At 40.2% G+C, this 20,000-nt stretch overlaps 2 protein-coding genes across 2 annotated transcripts in view; one reads left to right on the forward strand and one right to left on the reverse strand.

The window, feature by feature from the left end:
- Positions 1–852: 852 nt before the first annotated feature.
- The window catches only part of LOC138853545 (uncharacterized), a 50,526-nt gene continuing 31,378 nt past the window's right edge, over positions 853–20,000 (forward strand). The window contains exon 1 of the mRNA XM_070090849.1: positions 853–997. The gene's annotated coding sequence lies outside the window, so the exon portion shown is untranslated. The remainder of the gene's footprint in view (positions 998–20,000) is intronic.
- Positions 17,876–20,000, reverse strand: part of LOC138853544 (uncharacterized) — an 8,175-nt gene continuing 6,050 nt past the window's right edge. The window contains exons 5-6 of the mRNA XM_070090847.1: positions 19,758–19,826; positions 17,876–18,512 (exon numbers count right to left, since the gene is read on the reverse strand). Of these exons, the coding sequence (XP_069946948.1) occupies positions 18,237–18,512; positions 19,758–19,826 (345 nt within the window). The 3' untranslated portion in view covers positions 17,876–18,236. The remainder of the gene's footprint in view (positions 18,513–19,757; positions 19,827–20,000) is intronic.

Below are 20,000 nucleotides of genomic sequence, written 5' to 3' on the forward strand. Positions count from 1 at the left end.
GACCAGAACTGAGCAGCATAGTCTAAATGAGGCTTTATTGCGAACACTAATGCACTGTTGTCTTGGTTTTAAATTACTGCTAACCAGAACTCCTAAATCCTTTTTGCAATCAGTAGTATTAAGATCTACATTATTTAGTTTATATGTGGCATGGTTATTTACCTGTCCAACATTTAGAACTTTGCATTTGTCAATATTAAACTGCAACTGCCACTTCTCCGACCATTGCATCAGTCTATTCAAATCATCCTGGAGTGCTCTAGTGTACTCATTAGAGTGAATTGGACAGCCTATTATGGTGTCATCAGCAAATTTGCTTATGTCGCTATTTATTCCCTCATCTATGTCGTTTATGTAAATTGTGAACAACAACGGGCCCAGCACTGACCCCAGAGGAACACCGCTTGTGACGTGCCCCCATTCTGATTTCTCCCCATTTCTACAAACTCTCTGCTGTCTATTTGTCAGCCATGCCTCTACCCAAGAAAAAATTTCTCCTCCTATTCCGTGTGCCTTAAGTTTCCTCAACAGCCTCTGGTGTGGAACTCTATCGAAAGCCTTACTGAAGTCCATATACACAATATCATATTCATTACCATGATCTACCTCCTCAAACACCTTAGTGAAAAAAGTTAGTAAATTCGTAAGACAGGAACGTCCCTTTGTAAAACCGTGTTGAGATTCATTAATCAATCTGTGCCTGTCAAGATGGCTACGAATTGCTTCGGCAATTATTGATTCCATAAATTTTCCCACTATGGAGGTCACCTGTCACCTGCCTTGTAAATAGGTATTACATTTTCCATTTTCTACTTATCAGGCACTATGCCAGTTTGTAGTGATATGTTAAAAAGATTAGCCACACACGCACACATCTTTTTGCAGATAGTTGCATGTGGAGAGTAGTGACCTCGAGTGGTAAGCAAGTGGTGGATTTCGTCATTATTCCTGGAAGGTGGTGTGAACATTATCATCTGGCTGGCTGCTGAACTCCAAGGTCTGTCTCACCCAACTAATTTTCCTCAGCATCACCCACCCCTCAACCCTTCAATCTTCCTTGAATATTTCGATCGCTCCTGACGACCGTCACAATCAGTTCTTCATTAATTACTCCCCAGTCTCTCTTCCCTCCCTCCATCCATCCGGCATCTTTTTCAACCTTCCGGACACCCACATATCCTTACTTCACCCCAACCTTACCTTTATCAAACCCTCTATTCTTCCCTCCCCTTCTCTCATTGTTTTGCTTCTTCTCATTGCTTTCTAACTTATCTTCCCATCTCTCACACCCCCTTGTACTATCTTCACTCGTTGTAGTCCCCCACCAGGCACGCTGGTGGGGGCTACAACCTCACTTTTCCTACCCCCGTTCATAACAGATATGAGTTATTGCTATACTGACAGATGCCAGGTACCAAGTAAGAACAGGAACCAGGTAATGCCCTGGTGCTCGTTAACATGTGGTAATATTTCACCAGTTCATTTCCAGGTGACATATTTTCCAGGAACACATGTAGTGTTGAGAGAGTTTTTATGGAGAAAGATAACGGGTAAGGCCCACTAAGGGGCCCTAAATAGAACCCAGGAACCAGGAAGGTACCAGGCACCAGGTGCACACTAGTAACTCGACTCCTATCTTTCCTCTTGGGAACCTGAAGCAGGCGAAGTAATTCTGAGAATCAGATATCTCTGACTTTTGCACAAGGAAGGTCATGACGAACCACAGATAAAGTGAAAGATTTTTTTTTCTTTGTTTTGCTCTAGCTCTTTCTTTTTAAATTTCAAGTTGGTAAAATAAAATTAATGATTAATGATGATTACTATGAAGAGTAAGGGAATGAATGATGAAGATTTTTAGCAAGTTTCTGAAATTGGAAACTTATATTCTGAAAAAAAGGTCATATTTAAGTAGAGAGAGAGAGAAAGAAAGAGAGAATAGTAATAAGATACATAGAGACAGCAAATTTAAGCAGATAGACACAAGCAAATTAAGCCAAGAAGGAAAGAGGAAAGGATAGTAGTGTGGTAGCAGGAATCTCTCACATCAACAGTTATCAGTGACGAGGTTGTACCACTTCTCGTGAGACTTGCTCCATCTGTCCTCTCACACTCAACACACGTACAGTAAAAAAAAAAAAAAAATTGGGGGGGGGGGAGGGAAGGGGGACATTTATAACTGTATTACGCTCTTATATTTACCAATGTCTCTTCTCTTACTATTACTGTCTTTATTGTTTTCGATTTTCTTCCAGTAGTTGAATACTATTTTTCATTTTGTTTTACGTAGATACATTTACAGACTAAGAGTAGCTATTCAGTCTCGGTTCATTTCAGAGGTATGTAAGGCATAATGCTACCCCCAGGATGCGACCCACAACAGTTGCTTAGCACCCAGGTATCTGTTTAATGCTGTCTGAACAAGTGCTACAGGTATAATGTGACTTGTCCAACTTTTCTGTCTGCCCGGGATTCAGCTTGTTTCCTTTGGCTGTGAGTTGAAGGCGCTGCCACTGAGTTCCATTTTCCTGTTTTTCCCATTTTCATATTTAGTTATTTGTCTCACACTTTAGCTTTGTATATAATTGCCTAATAGTGCAGCTTTTGTTATCTCAGGATAAAAACATTGAGGTTTAGCATTACACAGGCGATCAGTGGGCATCTTGCGCATAGCCTTGCACATAACGCTATGACTCACGAAATTGTAATAAAACGATTGCAAACTAACCACAGTACGGGTTGGGGGTTAGAACCTGGAGTTTACGAATCATGAAACTCCAGGTCATCGCGTTAGCCACTGGGTCAGCTGGCTACAATAAGATTCATCCAACTAGGTATATTTATGCACCATAGGGAGGTTAACACGGGCCCCACTGTGACCACAAATGCTGTGTCCCACCCTGCCTCGGTGGGAGACTGCCAGCATGCTGAAAGAAAAGATAAGTTCTTTTTCCCATGTAACCTGATTTTATCTGCTACATATTCATTTGATTTTTCTTTCTTTCTTTCTTTCTTCTTTCAACAAACTGGCGTTTTTACAGATGACTTTCTCGCCAGCGTGGCAGTGACTCACTTGCCATGCTTTCTATCCCCACCCGTACCGTGGTTTACAAGATGCTATGGGTTGTGCACTTGGTGTTTCAGTGCAGTTAGTTTAAGTTGTTTAATTAGTTAAGTTTTGTAATTAATGTCATACCTGTAGGTTACCGTAGTCGCATCCCCCGCAACCTGGTCCCAGACTTGGTCTCCTGGTTGCCGGCCTGATCGATTAGGCTGCTGGTGCCCGCCTCCTGCAGCCCAACTTTTGCACCTCTTAACAGCCCGGCTGATCAGGAAATGATTTGAGGAATTTATCGAGTTCTGTCTTGAAGACAGCTAGGAGGGGTTCGTTGCGAATCCCTTACGCATAAAGGGAGGGTGTTGAAAAATCGGTTCCTTTACACTTATTGAGTTCTCTCAGTGTACTAATCGCTTTCCTACTTTTCGCCAGAGGTATATTGCACTGTCTTCCAAGCCTCTTATGTATATATGTAGTAATTTCGGTGTGTAAATTTGGAATTGCTTCCCCCAGAATCTTCCAGGTGAAGATTATAATGTATCTTTCTTGCCTACGTTCTAAGGAATAAAGCTCAAGGGGCTTCAAGCACTCCCAGTAATTTAGGTGCTTGAGTTTATACGAGCTATGAAGGTTCTCTGTACATTTTCCAGTACTGCAATTTCGCCTGCCTTGAAGGGGGCCGTCAGGTTCTAGTTATCTAACCTATCATTTTCCCTGTAGTTGCAATAATGATATAAACACGAATAACTCACACTAAGGAGACTGAAAATTATGACGACGTTTCGATCTGACTTAGATCATTAACCAATCCCGTGACTAGTCAGTGGTCCAAGTCGAATCGAAACGTCGTGATAGTAAGTTTCAGTTTACTAAGTGCGGGTTATTTGTGTATTGTTTCAGTCACAGTATTGTGCCTCTTTATTCTTTTCGCAGTAATGATATTGTTGTACTCCTTGAACGTGAAGTCTTCTGACATTACCACTCCTAGGTCTTTCGCATTAGGCTTACAGTCTTTTGGGTGATTTGAGCATGTCTTGTACTTCGATCTTGTTTATATTTCAAGCTTTCCGTAATGTAGTAACTGAAATTTGTCTTCATTGAACTTGATATTGTTGTCAGTAGCCCACGGGAAGACTTGGTTATCAGCTTGGAGGCTCTCTCTGCTTTCTGTGGACGCCACTCTCAAGTAGATTCTAGTATCGTCTGCAAAGGATAATACAGTGTCTTTGTCTGTCAGATATAAGAAAAAGAAATTAGGCAAGTACAGTGTCTTGAAAACGAATTTTCAAGGTAATAGCCCCTTATTTCACACTGTTTAGTAATAATTTTTGGGTTCTGTTAGGAAATTAAATATCCATCTGCCCACCTTTTCAATTATTTCTTTTGCATGTATATTCTGCATAATTACTCCAAAGGCTTTTGCAAAGTCTCTATATCCTACATTTTGTTTGTCTTCCAGCGTATCCAAGACCATGCCGTGATGGTCTTGGATACACTGTCTCTTGGTTGCTCCCTCCTCTTGCAGTTGCGAGAAGGACCATCCTGTTCTGAACCTATTCTGACCTAGGGTGTGCAACTGCTGCGATTCCATATGATTGCCAATCTTGCTTCTTAAAACCCTTTTAAAAATCTTGATAATGTCGAGCGCCACTGATATGAGTGTAGTTTTTGTATTCGCTATTCGTTGTATAATTAGTGTACCATTAATGCCATAACGCAGTTGGTTGATTAATTATTGTAATTAGTGTATATACCCTTGTTAAAAACTATTTTTTTCATTCTTCTCTAGGATAAGTCTCGTTACAAGCGTAACTTTCTAGCTACTGCACGCTCTTGAATAGATGAGAACTCTACCCTTGGGCTGTATTTTCTAAGATAGGTCTTGCTTATAAAGTTATCCCTAGCCATGTATGCCACGCAATATTCAATTAACACTCAGGTACTTTTTTACTACTTGACAGGAACTGGACAGGAACATCTGTTGTATGGAGATTCACTCATATGTCTCTTCCTGTTCAGGATTCGACCCTTGGAGCTTTCGGATTTTGGCTGGCGGTACTGAGCACTGCGCAATATGACCTCAAGTCTCCTTATTCCGACCAGTTCATTTCATTTATTTAAGTCGTACTCTATACCAAGGTAATTACAATACGTAAAAATGTTAACTTGCCTAATTACAAAATATGTATATTTTTGTTATTTTATGGGGAAGTCCTAATATCTCGTAAAGGTCATGCAACTTCTGAAGACAATCAGGTTTAAGCCAAGGAAATGGAGGATACCACCAATTCTTTGAACAATTATACAAAAGTGACATTTTGTAATAATCTAGAATAGTCATTGCATTTCTCTAGATTCTATAAATTCACTATGGACGTCTCGTATGTCTTATCTAGACGAAGAAATTTTTATTTTTATTAACCCCGGAGGGTTAATAAACCAGGGTAATCCAAGATATTCAAGCAATGTGGCATGTTGCCAGTGGTGTTCCTAGGTCCTTTTATAGGATATCACCTACAACAGCCCACTAATTCGTCAGTACGGTGTATTTATTTAGTGCAAGATGACCAGGGTTGGCAACCCAACACACAGCCAGTGAGCTATGAAACAGAAGTAATTATGTATTTCTGATGTATAGTATGTTACTGAATATGTCCAGCAGTGTATTATGTACCCGACTTCAGTCTCAGACGTAATTCTGCTTCAGATTATGCAAAGAAATAGACACTACTAAAATCTACGGAACTCTGCCAGACAAGGTTGAGAGAAAACTCATGCAATACGGTAAGCAGGGACTACTCTAAACATAAACAACTCAAGGGAGGTTCCTTGACGCTGGTGAGGGGCTCTTGATCTAGGGAATTGGATCTGTGCTCCGGTTTCCTGAATTGAACCTGAATACCTTCCATCCCCTCCCCCCACAGACGCTGTATAGTTCAACAGGTTTAGCGCTTCCCATGATTATAATAATCTAAACAAAAATTCAAATACGTATTTATTTTTGCTTTGCACAAAAGATGTTGAATGTCTGTTAAATTACTCTTTTTCTGTTATATTTTCTATTTATTTCATCCTAGAAATCACAAATGCATTAAGTTAGAAAAGAGAAAACAATGAACATAGTGCAATATATTGATCTCTAGTGAATACAATCCCTCTACACGAGTCCCTCTAAATGCATCAAACTTCAGTGATCGTCACCGCTCAACAAGAGTAATTTCGGTTTACAATACTCAATAAATACGTCTCTTATTATTAGGTTTATTTATTGATTGATGTTGCAACCCCTGAATGGGTTGCAATGATTATATATATATATATCTATATATCTATATATATATATATATATATATATATATATATATATATATATATATATATATATATATATTATTATAGGTAGTAGGTTGGTAGACAGCAACCACCCATGGAAGTACTACCGTCCTGCCAGATGACTGTGAAACAGAAACCTGTAACTGGTTTGCATGATGGTAGGATTGCTGGTTTCTTTTTCTGTCTCATAAACACGCTAGATAACAGGGATATCTTGCTACTCCTACTTACACTTTGGTCACACTTCACAGACACGCACATGCATATATATATACATACGTCTAGGTTTTTTCCCTTTTTCTAAATAGCTCTTGTTCTTCTTTATTTCTTCTATTGTCCATGGGGAAGTGGAAAAGAATCTTTCCTCCGTAACCCATGCGTGTCGTATGAGGCGACTAAAATGCCGGGAGCAATGGGCTAGTAACCCCTTCTTCTGTAGACATTTACTAAAAAAGAGAAGAAAAAAAACTTTATAAAACTGGGATGCTTAAATGTGCGTGGATGTAGTGCGGATGACAAGAAACAGATGATTGCTGATGTTATGAATGAAAAGAAGTTGGATGTTCTGGCCCTAAGCGAAACAAAGCTGAAGGGGGTAGGGGAGTTTCGGTGGGGGGAAATAAATGGGATTAAATATGGAGTATCTGAGAGAGTTAGAGCAAAGGAAGGGGTAGCAGTAATGTTGAAGGATCAGTTATGGAAGGAGAAAAGAGAATATGAATGTGTAAATTCAAGAATTATGTGGATTAAAGTAAAGGTTGGATGTGAAAAGTGGGTCATAATAAGCGTGTATGCACCTGGAGAAGAGAGGAATGTAGAGGAGAGAGAGAGATTTTGGGAGATGTTAAGTGAATGTATAGGAGCCTTTGAACCAAGTGAGAGAGTAATTGTGGTAGGGGATCTGAATGCTAAAGTAGGAGAAACTTTTAGAGAGGGTGTGGTAGGTAAGTTTGGGGTGCCAGGTGTAAATGATAATGGGAGCCCTTTGATTGAACTTTGTATAGAAAGGGGTTTAGTTATAGGTAATACATATTTTAAGAAAAAGAGGATAAATAAGTATACAAGATATGATGTAGGGCGAAATGACAGTAGTTTGTTGGATTATGTATTGCTAGAAAAAAGACTGTTGAGTAGACTTCAGGATGTACATGTTTATAGAGGGGCCACAGATATATCAGATCACTTTCTAGTTGTAGCTACACTGAGAGTAAAAGGTAGATGGGGTACAAGGAGAATAGAAGCATCAGGGAAGAGAGAGGTGAAGGTTTATAAACTAAAAGAGGAGGCAGTTAGGGTAATATATAAACAGCTATTGGAGGATAGATGGGCTAATGAGAGCATAGGCAATGGGGTCGAAGAGGTATGGGGTAGGTTTAAAAATGTAGTGTTGGAGTGTTCAGCAGAAGTTTGTGGTTACAAGAAAGTGGGTGCGGGAGGGAAGAGGAGCGATTGGTGGAATGATGATGTAAAGAGAGCAGTAAGGGAGAAAAACTTAGCATATGAGAAGTTTTTACAAAGTAGAAGTGATGCAAGGAGGAAAGAGTATATGGAGAAAAAGAGAGAGGTTAAGAGAGTGGTGAAGCAATGTAAAAAGAGAGCAAATGAGAGAGTGGGTGAGATGTTATCAACAAATTTTGTTGAAAATAAGAAAAAGTTTTGAAGTGAGATTAACAAGTTAAGGAAGCCTAGAGAACAAATGGATTTGTCAGTTAAAAATAGAAGAGGAGAGTTATTAAATGGAGAGTTAGAGGTATTGGAAAGATGGAGGGAATATTTTGAGGAATTGTTAAATGTTGATGAAGATAGGGAAGCTGTGATTTCACGTATAGGGCAAGGAGGAATAACATCTTGTAGGAGTGAGGAAGAGCCAGTTGTGAGTGTGGGGGAAGTTCGTGAGGCAGTAGGTAAAATGAAAGGGGGTAAGGCAGCCGGGATTGATAGGATAAAGATAGAAATGTTAAAAGCAGGTGGGGATATAGTTTTGGAGTGGTTGGTGCAATTATTTAATAAATGTATGGAAGAAGGTAAGGTACCTAGGGATTGGCAGAGAGCATGCATAGTTCCTTTGTATAAAGGCAAAGTATACCTGGTAAAGTATACCTGGTAAAGTGTATGGCAGAGTTATTATTGAAAGAATTAAGAGTAAGACCGAGAATAGGATAGCAGATGAACAAGGAGGCTTTAGGAAAGGTAGGGGTGTGTGGACCAGGTGTTTACAGTGAAACATATAAGTGAACAGTATTTAGATAAGGCTAAAGAGGTCTTTGTGGCATTTATGGATTTGGAAAAGGCGTATGACAGGGTGAATAAGGGGGCAATGTGGCAGATTTTGCAGGTGTAAGGTGTAGGAGGTAGGTTACTGAAAGCAGTGAAGAGTTTTTACGAGGATAGTGAGGCTCAAGTTAGAGTATGTAGGAAAGAGGGAAATTATTTCCCAGTAAAAGTAGGCCTTAGACAAGGATGTGTGATGTCACCATGGTTGTTTAATATATTTATAGATGGGGATGTAAGAGAATTAAATGCGAGGGTCTTGGCAAAAGGCGTGGAGTTAAAAGATAAATATCACACATAAAGTGGGAGTTGTCACAGTTGCTCTTTGCTGATGACACTGTGCTCTTGGGAGATTCTGAAGAAAAGTCGCAGAGATTGGTGGATGAATTTGGTAGGGTGTGCAAAAGAAGAAAATTAAAAGTGAATACAGGAAAGAGTAAGATTATGAGGATAACAAAAAGATTAGGTGATGAAAGATTGGATATCAGATTGGAGGGAGAGAGTATGGAGGAGGTGAATGTATTCAGATATTTGGGAGTGGACGTGTCAGCGGATGGGTCTATGAAAGATGAGGTGAATCATAGAATTGATGAGGGGAAAAGGGTGAGTGGTGCACTTAGGAGTCTTTGGAGACAAAGAACTTTGTCCTTGGAGGCGAAGAGGGGAATGTATGAGAGTATAGTTTTACCAATGCTCTTATATGGGTGTGAAGCATGGGTGATGAATGTTGCAGCGAGGAGAAGGCTGGAGGCAGTGGAGATGTCATGTCTGAGGGCAATGTGTGGTGTGAATATAATGCAGAGAATTCGTAGTTTGGAAGTTAGGAGGAGGTGCGGGATTACCAAAACTGTTGTCCAGAGGGCTGAGGAAGGGTTGTTGAGGTGGTTCAGACATGTAGAGAGAATGGAGCGAAACAGAGTGACTTCAAGAGTGTATCAGTCTGTAGTGGAAGGAAGGCGGGGTAGGGGTCGGCCTAGGAAAGGTTGGAGGGAGGGGGGTAAAGGAGGTTTTGTGTGAGAGGGGCTTGGACTTCCAGCAGGCATGCGTGAGCGTGTTTGATAGGAGTGAATGGAGGCAAATGGTTTTTAATACTTGACGTGCTGTTGGAGTGTGAGCAAAGTAACATTTATGAAGGGGTTCAGGGAAACCGGCAGGCCGGACTTGAGTCCTGGTGATGGGAAGTACAGTGCCTGCACTCTGAAGGAGGGGTGTTAATGTTGCAGTTTAAAAACTGTAGTGTAAAGCACCCTTCTGGCAAGACAGTAATGGAGTGAATGATGGTGAAAGTTTTTCTTTTTCGGGCCACCCTGCCTTGGGAGGAATCGGCCATTGTGATAATAAAAAAAATAAAAATAATTATTACCTTTTCATATAATTTTATATTGCTTGTATTTGCGATAATATCTAAATTGTAAATGTATTGCTTTATATTGTTGTTTGACTTAGCTTCCTTTTGTTAGGTAGGATGTAACATATGTGCTCAGTTCAAGTCTTGATTGCCTAACTACTGTTTCTGAGCTGCAGCTGTCCACGGAGCTATCACGTGATCGAGGGGGGGGTGTCCTCACCTCGCCTGAAGTATTCAGTCTGGTCTAGACTCTCTTGGTGGTTGGACAGATTGTCTGTCTCATTCTTGTTAGTTCTGGAGACTCTGTTCACAGAACATTGTATAGACTTAGTGATTTTCGACTTTGTACTGAGGTTGTGTGTCGCATAGACACTCTGAGCAACACAGGTCCTGAGCTGTAGCTTCTGACCTAACTTGTACTGGTATCTGTGTATTGTCACAGTCGGGGATTTTCTTATGCTGAACTTAGATTCAGTAGTATGGGAGTTTTGTGGAGGATCTGCAGATGGTCCCTACTTAGTGTCGTTATATTATCTCCTTGTTCCTGATTCTGTGTCGCAGTTGCTTGTTATATTGCTATTGGGCTTAGCATTCTTTTTATTGTTCAAGCAGACTGTTCTGATTGCCAGTTGGTCAAGAAGTTAGTTTATTTGAGGACTTTGTCAGTCTCTTGTTTAAGTCTAGTCGAGTCTTGAGACACAGCGAACTACTTAGAGCACTTACACACATACACACTTACTTGTACATATTTGTAATATCTTATTAAATGTTAATGTACCAGACTGTACTTAAGAATTATAAATGAGATATGTGCTTTCAGCACAATAATACTGTAAACGAGAGAAGTGATTATTATTATTTTGATTATTATTAATTTAATTTAATTTGATAATATACCTCTGGAGTTTACCTGGAGTTTACCTGGAGAGAGTTCCGGGGGTCAACGCCCCCGCGGCCCGGTCTGTGACCAGGCCTCCTGGTGGATCAGAGCCTGATCAACCAGGCTGTTACTGCTGGCTGCACGCAAACCAACGTACGAGCCACAGCCCGGCTGATCAGGAACCGACTTTAGGTGCTTGTCCAGTGCCAGCCTGAAGACTGCCAGGGGTCTGTTGGTAATCCCCCTTATGTATGCTGGGAGGCAGTTGAACAGTCTCGGGCCCCTGACACTTATTGTATGGTCTATTAACGTGCTAGTGACACCCCTGCTTTTCATTGGGGGGATGTTGCATCGTCTGCCAAGTCTTTTGCTTTCGTAGTGAGTGATTTTCGTGTGCAAGTTCGGTACTAGTCCCTCTAGGATTTTCCAGGTGTATATAATCATGTATCTCTCCCGCCTGCGTTCCAGGGAATACAGGTTCAGGAACCTCAAGCGCTCCCAGTAATTGAGGTGTTTTATCTCCGTTATGCGCGCCGTGAAGGTTCTCTGTACATTTTCTAGGTCAGCAGTTTCACCTGCCTTGAAAGGTGCTGTTAGTGTGCAGCAATATTCCAGCCTAGATAGAACAAGTGACCTGAAGAGTGTCATCATGGGCTTGGCATCCCTCGTTTTGAAGGTTCTCATTGTCCATCCTGTCATTTTTCTAGCAGATGCGATCGATACAATGTTATGGTCCTTGAAGGTGAGATCCTCCGACATGATCACTCCCAGGTCTTTGACGTTGGTGTTTCGCTCTATTTTGTGGCCAGAATTTGTTTTGTACTCTGATGAAGATTTAATTTCCTCGTGTTTACCATATCTGAGTAATTTAAATTTCTCATCGTTGAACTTCATATTGTTTTCTGCAGCCCACTGAAAGATTTGGTTGATGTCCCCCTGGAGCCTTGCAGTGTCTGCAATGGAAGACACTGTCATACAGATTCAAGTGTCATCTGCAAAGGAAGACACGGTGCTGTGGCTGACATCCTTGTCTATGTCAGATATGAGGATGAGGAACAAGATGGGAGCGAGTACTGTGCCTTGTGGAACAGAGCTTTTCACCGTGCCTGCCTCGGACTTTACTCTGTTGACTACTACTCTCTGTGTTCTGTTAGTGAGGAAATTATAGATCCATCGACCGACTTTTCCTGTTATTCCTTTAGCACGCATTTTGTGCGCTATTACGCCATGGTCACACTTGTCGAAGGCTTTTGCAAAGTCTGTATATATTACATCTGCATTCTTTTTGTCTTCTTGTGCATCTAGGACCTTGTCGTAGTAATCCAATAGTTGAGACAGACAGGAGCGACCTGTTCTAAACCCATGTTGCCCTGGGTTGTGTAACTGATGGGTTTCTAGATGGGTGGTGATCTTACTTCTTAGGACCCTTTCAAAGATTTTTAATAAATTTATTAAATTTTAATTTCTCTAGTTAGTAGCCTACCAGTTGTAATCCTGAAGCACTATTGAATCATACTGAATTCTAATGGATAATTGGACCAGGATACTGACTACTTGTTACAAAAACCCAGTAACAGGCTGGATGCTAGAAGGGCAGTCCTTTCTAGTATTCACTGGAAATCTCTAAGTGGTTAATTTTTGCATTGATTACAACTTGTATTTCACTTTTCAATTCAAAGTTTATTCTCTATAAAGATTACAATGTTGAATTTACAGAATTTGGTTGTTGTGTGGTTTACATGTAGTTAAATAATGATTACAGAGTGTACCACTAGAACGCCTAGCATGGCTAGGCATTTCGGGCAGACTTAGTTTAATTCTTTATTTTAAAATATTACAAATTATGAGGTAAGTTGGTATTATGGCTAAGTGACTAAATACTAGTTTGTGAGTTTAGCAATGTGAATGCTTTTGTTTTGGCACAGTACATAGTTTCAGTATTGGAGTATCATAGGATTCATTATTTTAAGATTGAGATTAATATTTCTGTTTATGGTCAAATGGGTGAGTGAGTGTAAGTGTGAACCACCAGGTGGTATTCGTGTAGTTAGTTGATGGGGTGTATCAGGGAGATAAGATGTTTTCTAATGGTAGTTTTGAAGGTGATGAATGTGTCTGCAGTTCTTGAGTTCTCAGGTAGGGTGTTCCAGATTTTAGGGCCTTTGACATACATTGAATTTTTGTAAAGGTTTAGTTGGACACGGGGAATGTCGTAAAGATGTTTGTGTCTGGTGTTATGCCTGTGGATCCTGTCGCAACTATCAAGAAAGCGTTTTAGGTCAAGGTTGATATTGGAGTTTAAGGTCCTGTAGATGTAGATTGCACAGTAGTAAGTGTGGATGTACTGAACAGGGAGTAAGTTTAGATCTATGAAGAGTGGGGGGGTGTGTTGCCAGGGATGGGATTTAGTGATTATTCTTACTGCAGCTTTTTGTTGGGTTATTATTGGCTTTAGGTGTGTTGCTGCAATTGATCCCCAAGCACAAATAGCATAGGTGAGGTATGGATAAATAAGTGAGTGGTATAGTGTGAGAAGGGCATTTTGCGGCACGTAGTATCGTATCTTGGAGAGGATCCCAACTGTTTTGGATACTTTTTTGGTTATGTGTTGGATATGGGTGCTTGAAGTGCCGCCCCTTTACTAATTTTATGCTTAATTAATGTGAGTCACTTAAACAGGTGTGTGACCATGACTAAAGAGGATACTCTAACACTCTCTGTGTGTACAAAGAATATAATTTCAAACTGCAATGAACATTTTAGACAAAGTAACTTGTAATGAATAAAAAGAGACGTTACCAAGACTGCAACAATGCACAGATAATCCGGATATAGGAGAAACAACCTAAAGACGACGTTTCGATCCGACTTAGACCATTAACGTTGTGTCAAGTTTCTCCTATGTGCAAGTCATTTGTATCTAATTTGTAATGCCTCGCATAACTAAACAACCTTGGCGTACAAGTCTTATTGATTGCATTGCGCCGTCGTAGTGTAAATTTACATTCTTTATGTAGATACCCCGGCATTTATTGTGTATATAACTATTTGTAGACTTTCCTGATTGTGTCCCCTTTAGGTTAAAAATCAAAACTGTAACTACTATCGATTAAACTTGTTAAAGCCATATAACATAAACTCATAGAATATTTAATTCTCTTTTATTCATTGTAAACTTTAAATTTACACTTCCACTCACCTAAGTGACTGTATGTACAAAATTGCTCATATATTGTTATGGCCGTATTATCTTAAGTTAACCCGAAATGTTCTGCATATATAAGGGATTTCGGCATGTACACTCAAATGTCATACTCACTTGTACAAACATTGTATCTTGTTGAAATAAGCATTATTATTATTATTATTATTATTATTATTATTATTATTATTATTATTATTATTATTATTATTATTATTATTATTATTATTATTATTATTATTATTAAAATAGTAATTGACTCGAAACAGGCATGTTACCCCTCACAAGGCAACGTTTTCTTTGGCTTTGGATTTACCAAAATCCCGCACTGACTTAAGGAACCTCATGACAACGTTGTCAAGTCACAACCAAAAAAAGTAAAGACCTGAAGACAATACAGGAGTGGGGAAAGAAGAGAATGATGGCAGTAGTTGTAATAGTAATGACCGTGGTGGACGTAGAATTAGTGGCAGTATGATCTGAGAAGTTAAGGGATAAAAAAAATGGCAGAAGTAGTAGTGGTAGAAATAAAAGCATTGAGTGTAGTACTAGTGAAAGAATTTGTAGTAATAATAATAATAATGCTAATCTTATTTTTACAAGTACATGTACAAGGTATACAGTCCCAGCTGACATCATGACATACTACTATATAGAAAGTCGCTTGTTATGCTGAGCATTTCAGGCAAATTAGGTCAATTTTGTCCCAGGATGAAACCCACACCAGTAGACTAAAGCCCAGGTACCTATTTTACTGATAGGTGATCATGGACAGCAGTTGTCTTAAGGGAACACGTCCTAATGTTTTCACCCGTACCGGGGATCGACCCTCGGACCTCAGTGTGTGAGGTGAGTGCGCTCGCAATCGAGCTACGGGACAGTAAAAGTATAAAATAACAGAGGAGCAATGCAGGAGATCTACTGAACAGAAGAGCAATGCAGGAGATCTACTGAACAGAAGAGCAATGCAGGAGATCTACTGAACAGAAGAGCAATGCAGGAGATCTACTGAACAGAGGAGCAATGCAGGAGATCTGGACAGAAGAGCAATGCAGGAGATCTACTGAACAGAGGAGCAATGCAGGAGATCTACTGAACAGAGGAGCAATGCAGGAGATCTACTGAACAGAAGAGCAATGCAGGAGATCTACTGAACAGAGGAGCAATGCAGGAGATCTACTGAACAGAGGAGCAATGCAGGAGATCTGGACAGAAGAGCAATGCAGGAGATCTACTGAACAGAAGAGCAATGCAGGATATCTACTGAACAGAAGAGCAATGCAGGATATCTACTGAACAGAAGAGCAATGCAGGATATCTACTGAACAGAAGAGCAATGCAGGAGATCTACTGAACAGAAGAGCAATGCAGGAGATCTACTGAACAGAAGAGCAATTCAGGAGATCTACTGAACAGAAGAGTAATGCAGGAGATCTACTGAACAGAAGAGCAATGCAGGAGATCTGAACAGAAGAGCAATGTAGGAGATCTACTGAACAGAGGAGCAATGCAGGAGATCTGGACAGAAGAGCAATGCAGGAGATCTACTGAACAGAAGAGCAATGCAGGAGATCTACTGAACAGAGGAGCAATGCAGGAGATCTGAACAGAAGAGCAATGCAGGAGATCTACTGAACAGAGGAGCAATGCAGGAGATCTGGAAAGAAGAGCAATGCAGGAGATCTACTGAACAGAGGAGCAATGCAGGAGATCTACTGAACAGAGGAGTAATGCAGGAGATCTACTGAACAGAGGAGCAATGCAGGAGATCTACTGAACAGAGGAGCAATGCAGGAGATCTACTGAACAGAGGAGCAATGCAGGAGATCTACTGAACAGAGGAGCAATGCAGGAGATCTACTGAACAGAGGAGCAATGCGGGAGATCTACTGAACAGAGGAGCAATGCAGGAGATCTGGACAGAAGAGCAATGCAGGAGATCTACTGAACAGAGGAGCAATGCAGGAGATCTACTGAACAGAGGAGCAATGCAGGAGATCTACTGAACAGAGGAGCAATGCAGGAGATCTACTGAACAGAGGAGCAATGCAGGAGATCTACTGAACAGAAGAGCAATGCAGGATATCTACTGAACAGAAGAGCAATGCAGGATATCTACTGAACAGAAGAGCAATGCAGATCTGAACAGTAGAGCCATGCAGGAGATCTACTAAACAGAGTAACAAGAGTGAATTACATATCAAGACTGTTGAGACTGAAGTATCTCAACACTAACACTTGTCACCAAGAAGGCAGAGAAGAACTACACTAGGCGAGCGTGCCCAGACAAGGAAAAAACAGGAAGCAAGAAGTCAGAAGATAGGGAAGGCAAAGATTAGAACATCGACAGTGTATCGAGAAAGGCAAACATCCACAGAAACAAAACCAAGAGTAAGATTCATGTTCGGAAAGCTGTGTATAAGAGCTGATGTCACATAATGGGGTTTTTGAAGGCTACAAGAAGGGTAGGTAGTTTTAGCTGGGGACTGGTTAACATGCTGTGGATGGTTGGGCTCTCTGACTTGACAGAAAAGAAAAGCATTGTTAATGTTAGAAAGGCAAGCACGTCATTCAATCTCAAACTTTTCACACTCAATCTCTGTTCTCCTGACCTTTATCTTATTCAAGTTTTCACATTATTTGTCCCTCTTTACGTTCTATATGTGGTCTAAAGTGCACAACCCTTGATGTTAACCTACTCATGGGTCACATTCTAGGATAAGGTAGCATAACTTAGTGCTGGGCTTTGAAATAAGCTGAGGTAGGATAACGCTCCTTAGATGTAATATAAGCCCTGTTTTTCTTTTTATTGATTTGATGAAGATACGCGTACACACCTTTGTGAGGACAGTGTTAATATTATGTCACATGATCGTAGGCTTGACCTGGATAGTCGTAATATTGAGTTCCTTTCCTTGTAGTGCCACTTTTGGCCTATTTATTTAGTACCAGGTTGATTCGTTTCATTGTCTCGGTTGTTGTTGCTATATATTAAATGAAATTGTCAATCCTTAGGGGATGTGCAGTCTAGCATTGTTATTAGTAGTACAAAATAGTCATTCACCATCATAAATTGTCCATGATAGAATTATATTCACAGAAATACGCCAAACCAGTGTGAGTCAGAGTACGAGTACAGTAAATGATGGGTGTTGGCGTGTGGTCATTTACTTTTAACAATGATTCGTCACTCTGACACGATCATTCGCCAGTTTCTAGGTTGTCACACCTGGTCATTTACCTGAAGGTGGCGCCCTGCTTCTATGTGCACTTTATAATATCTTATTAATAGACAGTGTGTTAACCCTTGGTTTTTTTCTATTTGTCGAGGTTTCTGTAGAAGAATCAATAAAATTTAGGTAATTTTAGTGTACATAATTTATTGAATTTTGTAATACATTACTATTATAATCAGGGGCAGCGCTAAACCCGTAGGATTATTTTGTAATACAGAATTATCTGATTTTATATTGGCTACCTAATGACGTTTAGCAGTTTTAAACAAGTTCAGCTTCAACATATCAGATTTCCTCGTAGCGGTGTTTTAAATTTATACATATGTTGCATTCTGTTTTTTCACTAGCAGAGCTAAATTAATAGGAAAATTTAAACATCTTATTTATCACAGCGCAATGTAACAATCATGAACTACTGCTGAATATGGAATAAACACATTTTTACTAACATTTTTCGAACCCAGCCATATTTAATTATATATTCATTGTAGCTCTGCGTAAACCGATGTGATACTTTAAATTATCGTCGTACATTGAGTGACATGCCAAAAAATTCCTAAAACTTTAATATAATCAGTAGAAATCTTTTTAATGCATAGCATAAGTTAATGACAGAATATAATAACTATTATTCTGATAGGAGAGTGTTATGACATAGATTAATGTGACTAACAGCTTCACGCAGGACCGACTGTAATTAGATTGCTAAGTTTGAAGCCTATCGTTTGTACATGGATCATTAATACTGCAGTTCATCTGTACACTAACAAGAATACTTTAAGCCCTAAATTAGGGATTAAAGTAAACTCTCAGTGCGTATACACTGAAAGAAATACAGTTCTCGATGCATATACCACGTCAGAGATCCGGCTGCAGCCCAGAGAAGCAGCCTCGGCTGGGAGAGGCAGCACCTAGTTTAGTTGTATCTGTTTCATAACGATTTTCATCTCCCTCTCCCTGCACACCTTCGTGCCTTCAGCATTCATGCAGTTCATGTAGGTCCTGAATTCCAGGACACCCTTAATCAGCGGACTGATTTCATCATCGATGGGCAGGTTGGGGATGGGCACCTGCAGCTTCTTGCAGCTGGCTGACTTCTCCAGCAGCTGTTCGCCCAGTTCAGTGTCATTCAAATTCTTCAGCCAGTTGTCTACCACGTCGTAGTTCATCTCATTCTCGTCCGTCAGCTGCAAAAAAAATGCATTTTTATACAATCGCACTTTTTTATAAATTCATAGAAGTGGTAAACCTGTAGGGGAAGTTATACAGTTTCTGGAGAATAGAAGTTAATCGGGTTTGATCAGAGAAAGGAAAGCTCCAATTCCATATATCAAGAGCCTTTCACTGTAGAATCAAGACGCCTACATCAGTTCATTACAGACTTATCCTACATCATCTCAGATTAAAAGGTGTTATTCTACATCACTATGTTCTCTTATTTTATCTTATTATCTTATTTTATATTATTTTTATTATCATTTTTATTATCCCTGGAACGCAGGAGGGAGAGATACATGATTATATACACCTGGAAAATCCTAGAGGGACTAGTACCGAACTTGCACACGAAAATCACTCACTACGAAAGCAAAAGACTTGGCAGACGATGCACCATCCCCCCAATGAAAAGCAGGGGTGTCACTAGCACGTTAAGAGACCATACAATAAGTGTCAGGGGCCCGAGACTGTTCAACTGCCTCCCAGCACACATAAGGGGGGTTACCAACAGACCCCTGGCAGTCTTCAAGCTGGCACTGGACAAGCACCTAAAGTCAGTTCCTGATCAGCCGGGCTGTGGCTCGTACGTTGGTTTGCGTGCAGCCAGCAGCAACAGCCTGGTTGATCAGGGGCTGATCCACCAGGAGGCCTGGTCACAGACCGGGCCGCGGGGGCGTTGACCCCCGAAACTCTCTCCAGGTAAACTCCAGGTAAACTGAATGAATGACAAAAGAACTATTTAACAGCCATATTACAATGGTCAAGTAAATGATTATTTATTAAAGGAGCCATCTTTGATCAATTTAAGATCTGGTCTTCACACAGACTCAACAACTCTCGAAAAAAACAATAGCTAGCTTATAACTGGCTCGCCAGTGTTGACTGTACGACCAAGTCTAGATTTATCTAGGGAATGAAACTATGTGGGAAAACTAAACCCATAAATAGTTTTATAAAGATATAGGAAAAAAGTTATTATTTATACAAGACTTCACCCACTGGGGGTTTAATCAAGTACTGATTAAACCCTCAGTGATTAAAACTTCGTATAAACATAATAGTTTATTGTCATAAAAACACTTATCCTCCTTCCCTTCCTCCTATACTGGCGATCAGAACTTTGTTTATCTACGAGAAACAAAGACGTTCCTCGTACTTTTTTCTCTGTATTAATGTAGTAAGTTGATCGTACAACATTGTTGTGCACCACTTACCAACTTGAGGCCTCTGAGGTTGCAGGCCAGAAGACTGTCAGTGGGAGACGATGGCATCTTGAGGATGTTCTGAAAGGTTCAAGCAAATGATTTAGATGGGTATGTGCGCGTGCTATTACCAGCAAAATTTAATTCTTATTTAAGATTAAAGTATCCTTGACATTAGTGTTTGTTGCGATCTTGTGGGGGACAGACACTTGAAGATGAACAAGCCTTTATTTACACAGTTTTGTTCAGGGATAA

Source organism: Cherax quadricarinatus, chromosome 33 (genome assembly GCF_038502225.1).
Source record: "Cherax quadricarinatus isolate ZL_2023a chromosome 33, ASM3850222v1, whole genome shotgun sequence".
NCBI classification, from domain to species: Eukaryota; Metazoa; Arthropoda; class Malacostraca; order Decapoda; family Parastacidae; genus Cherax; species Cherax quadricarinatus.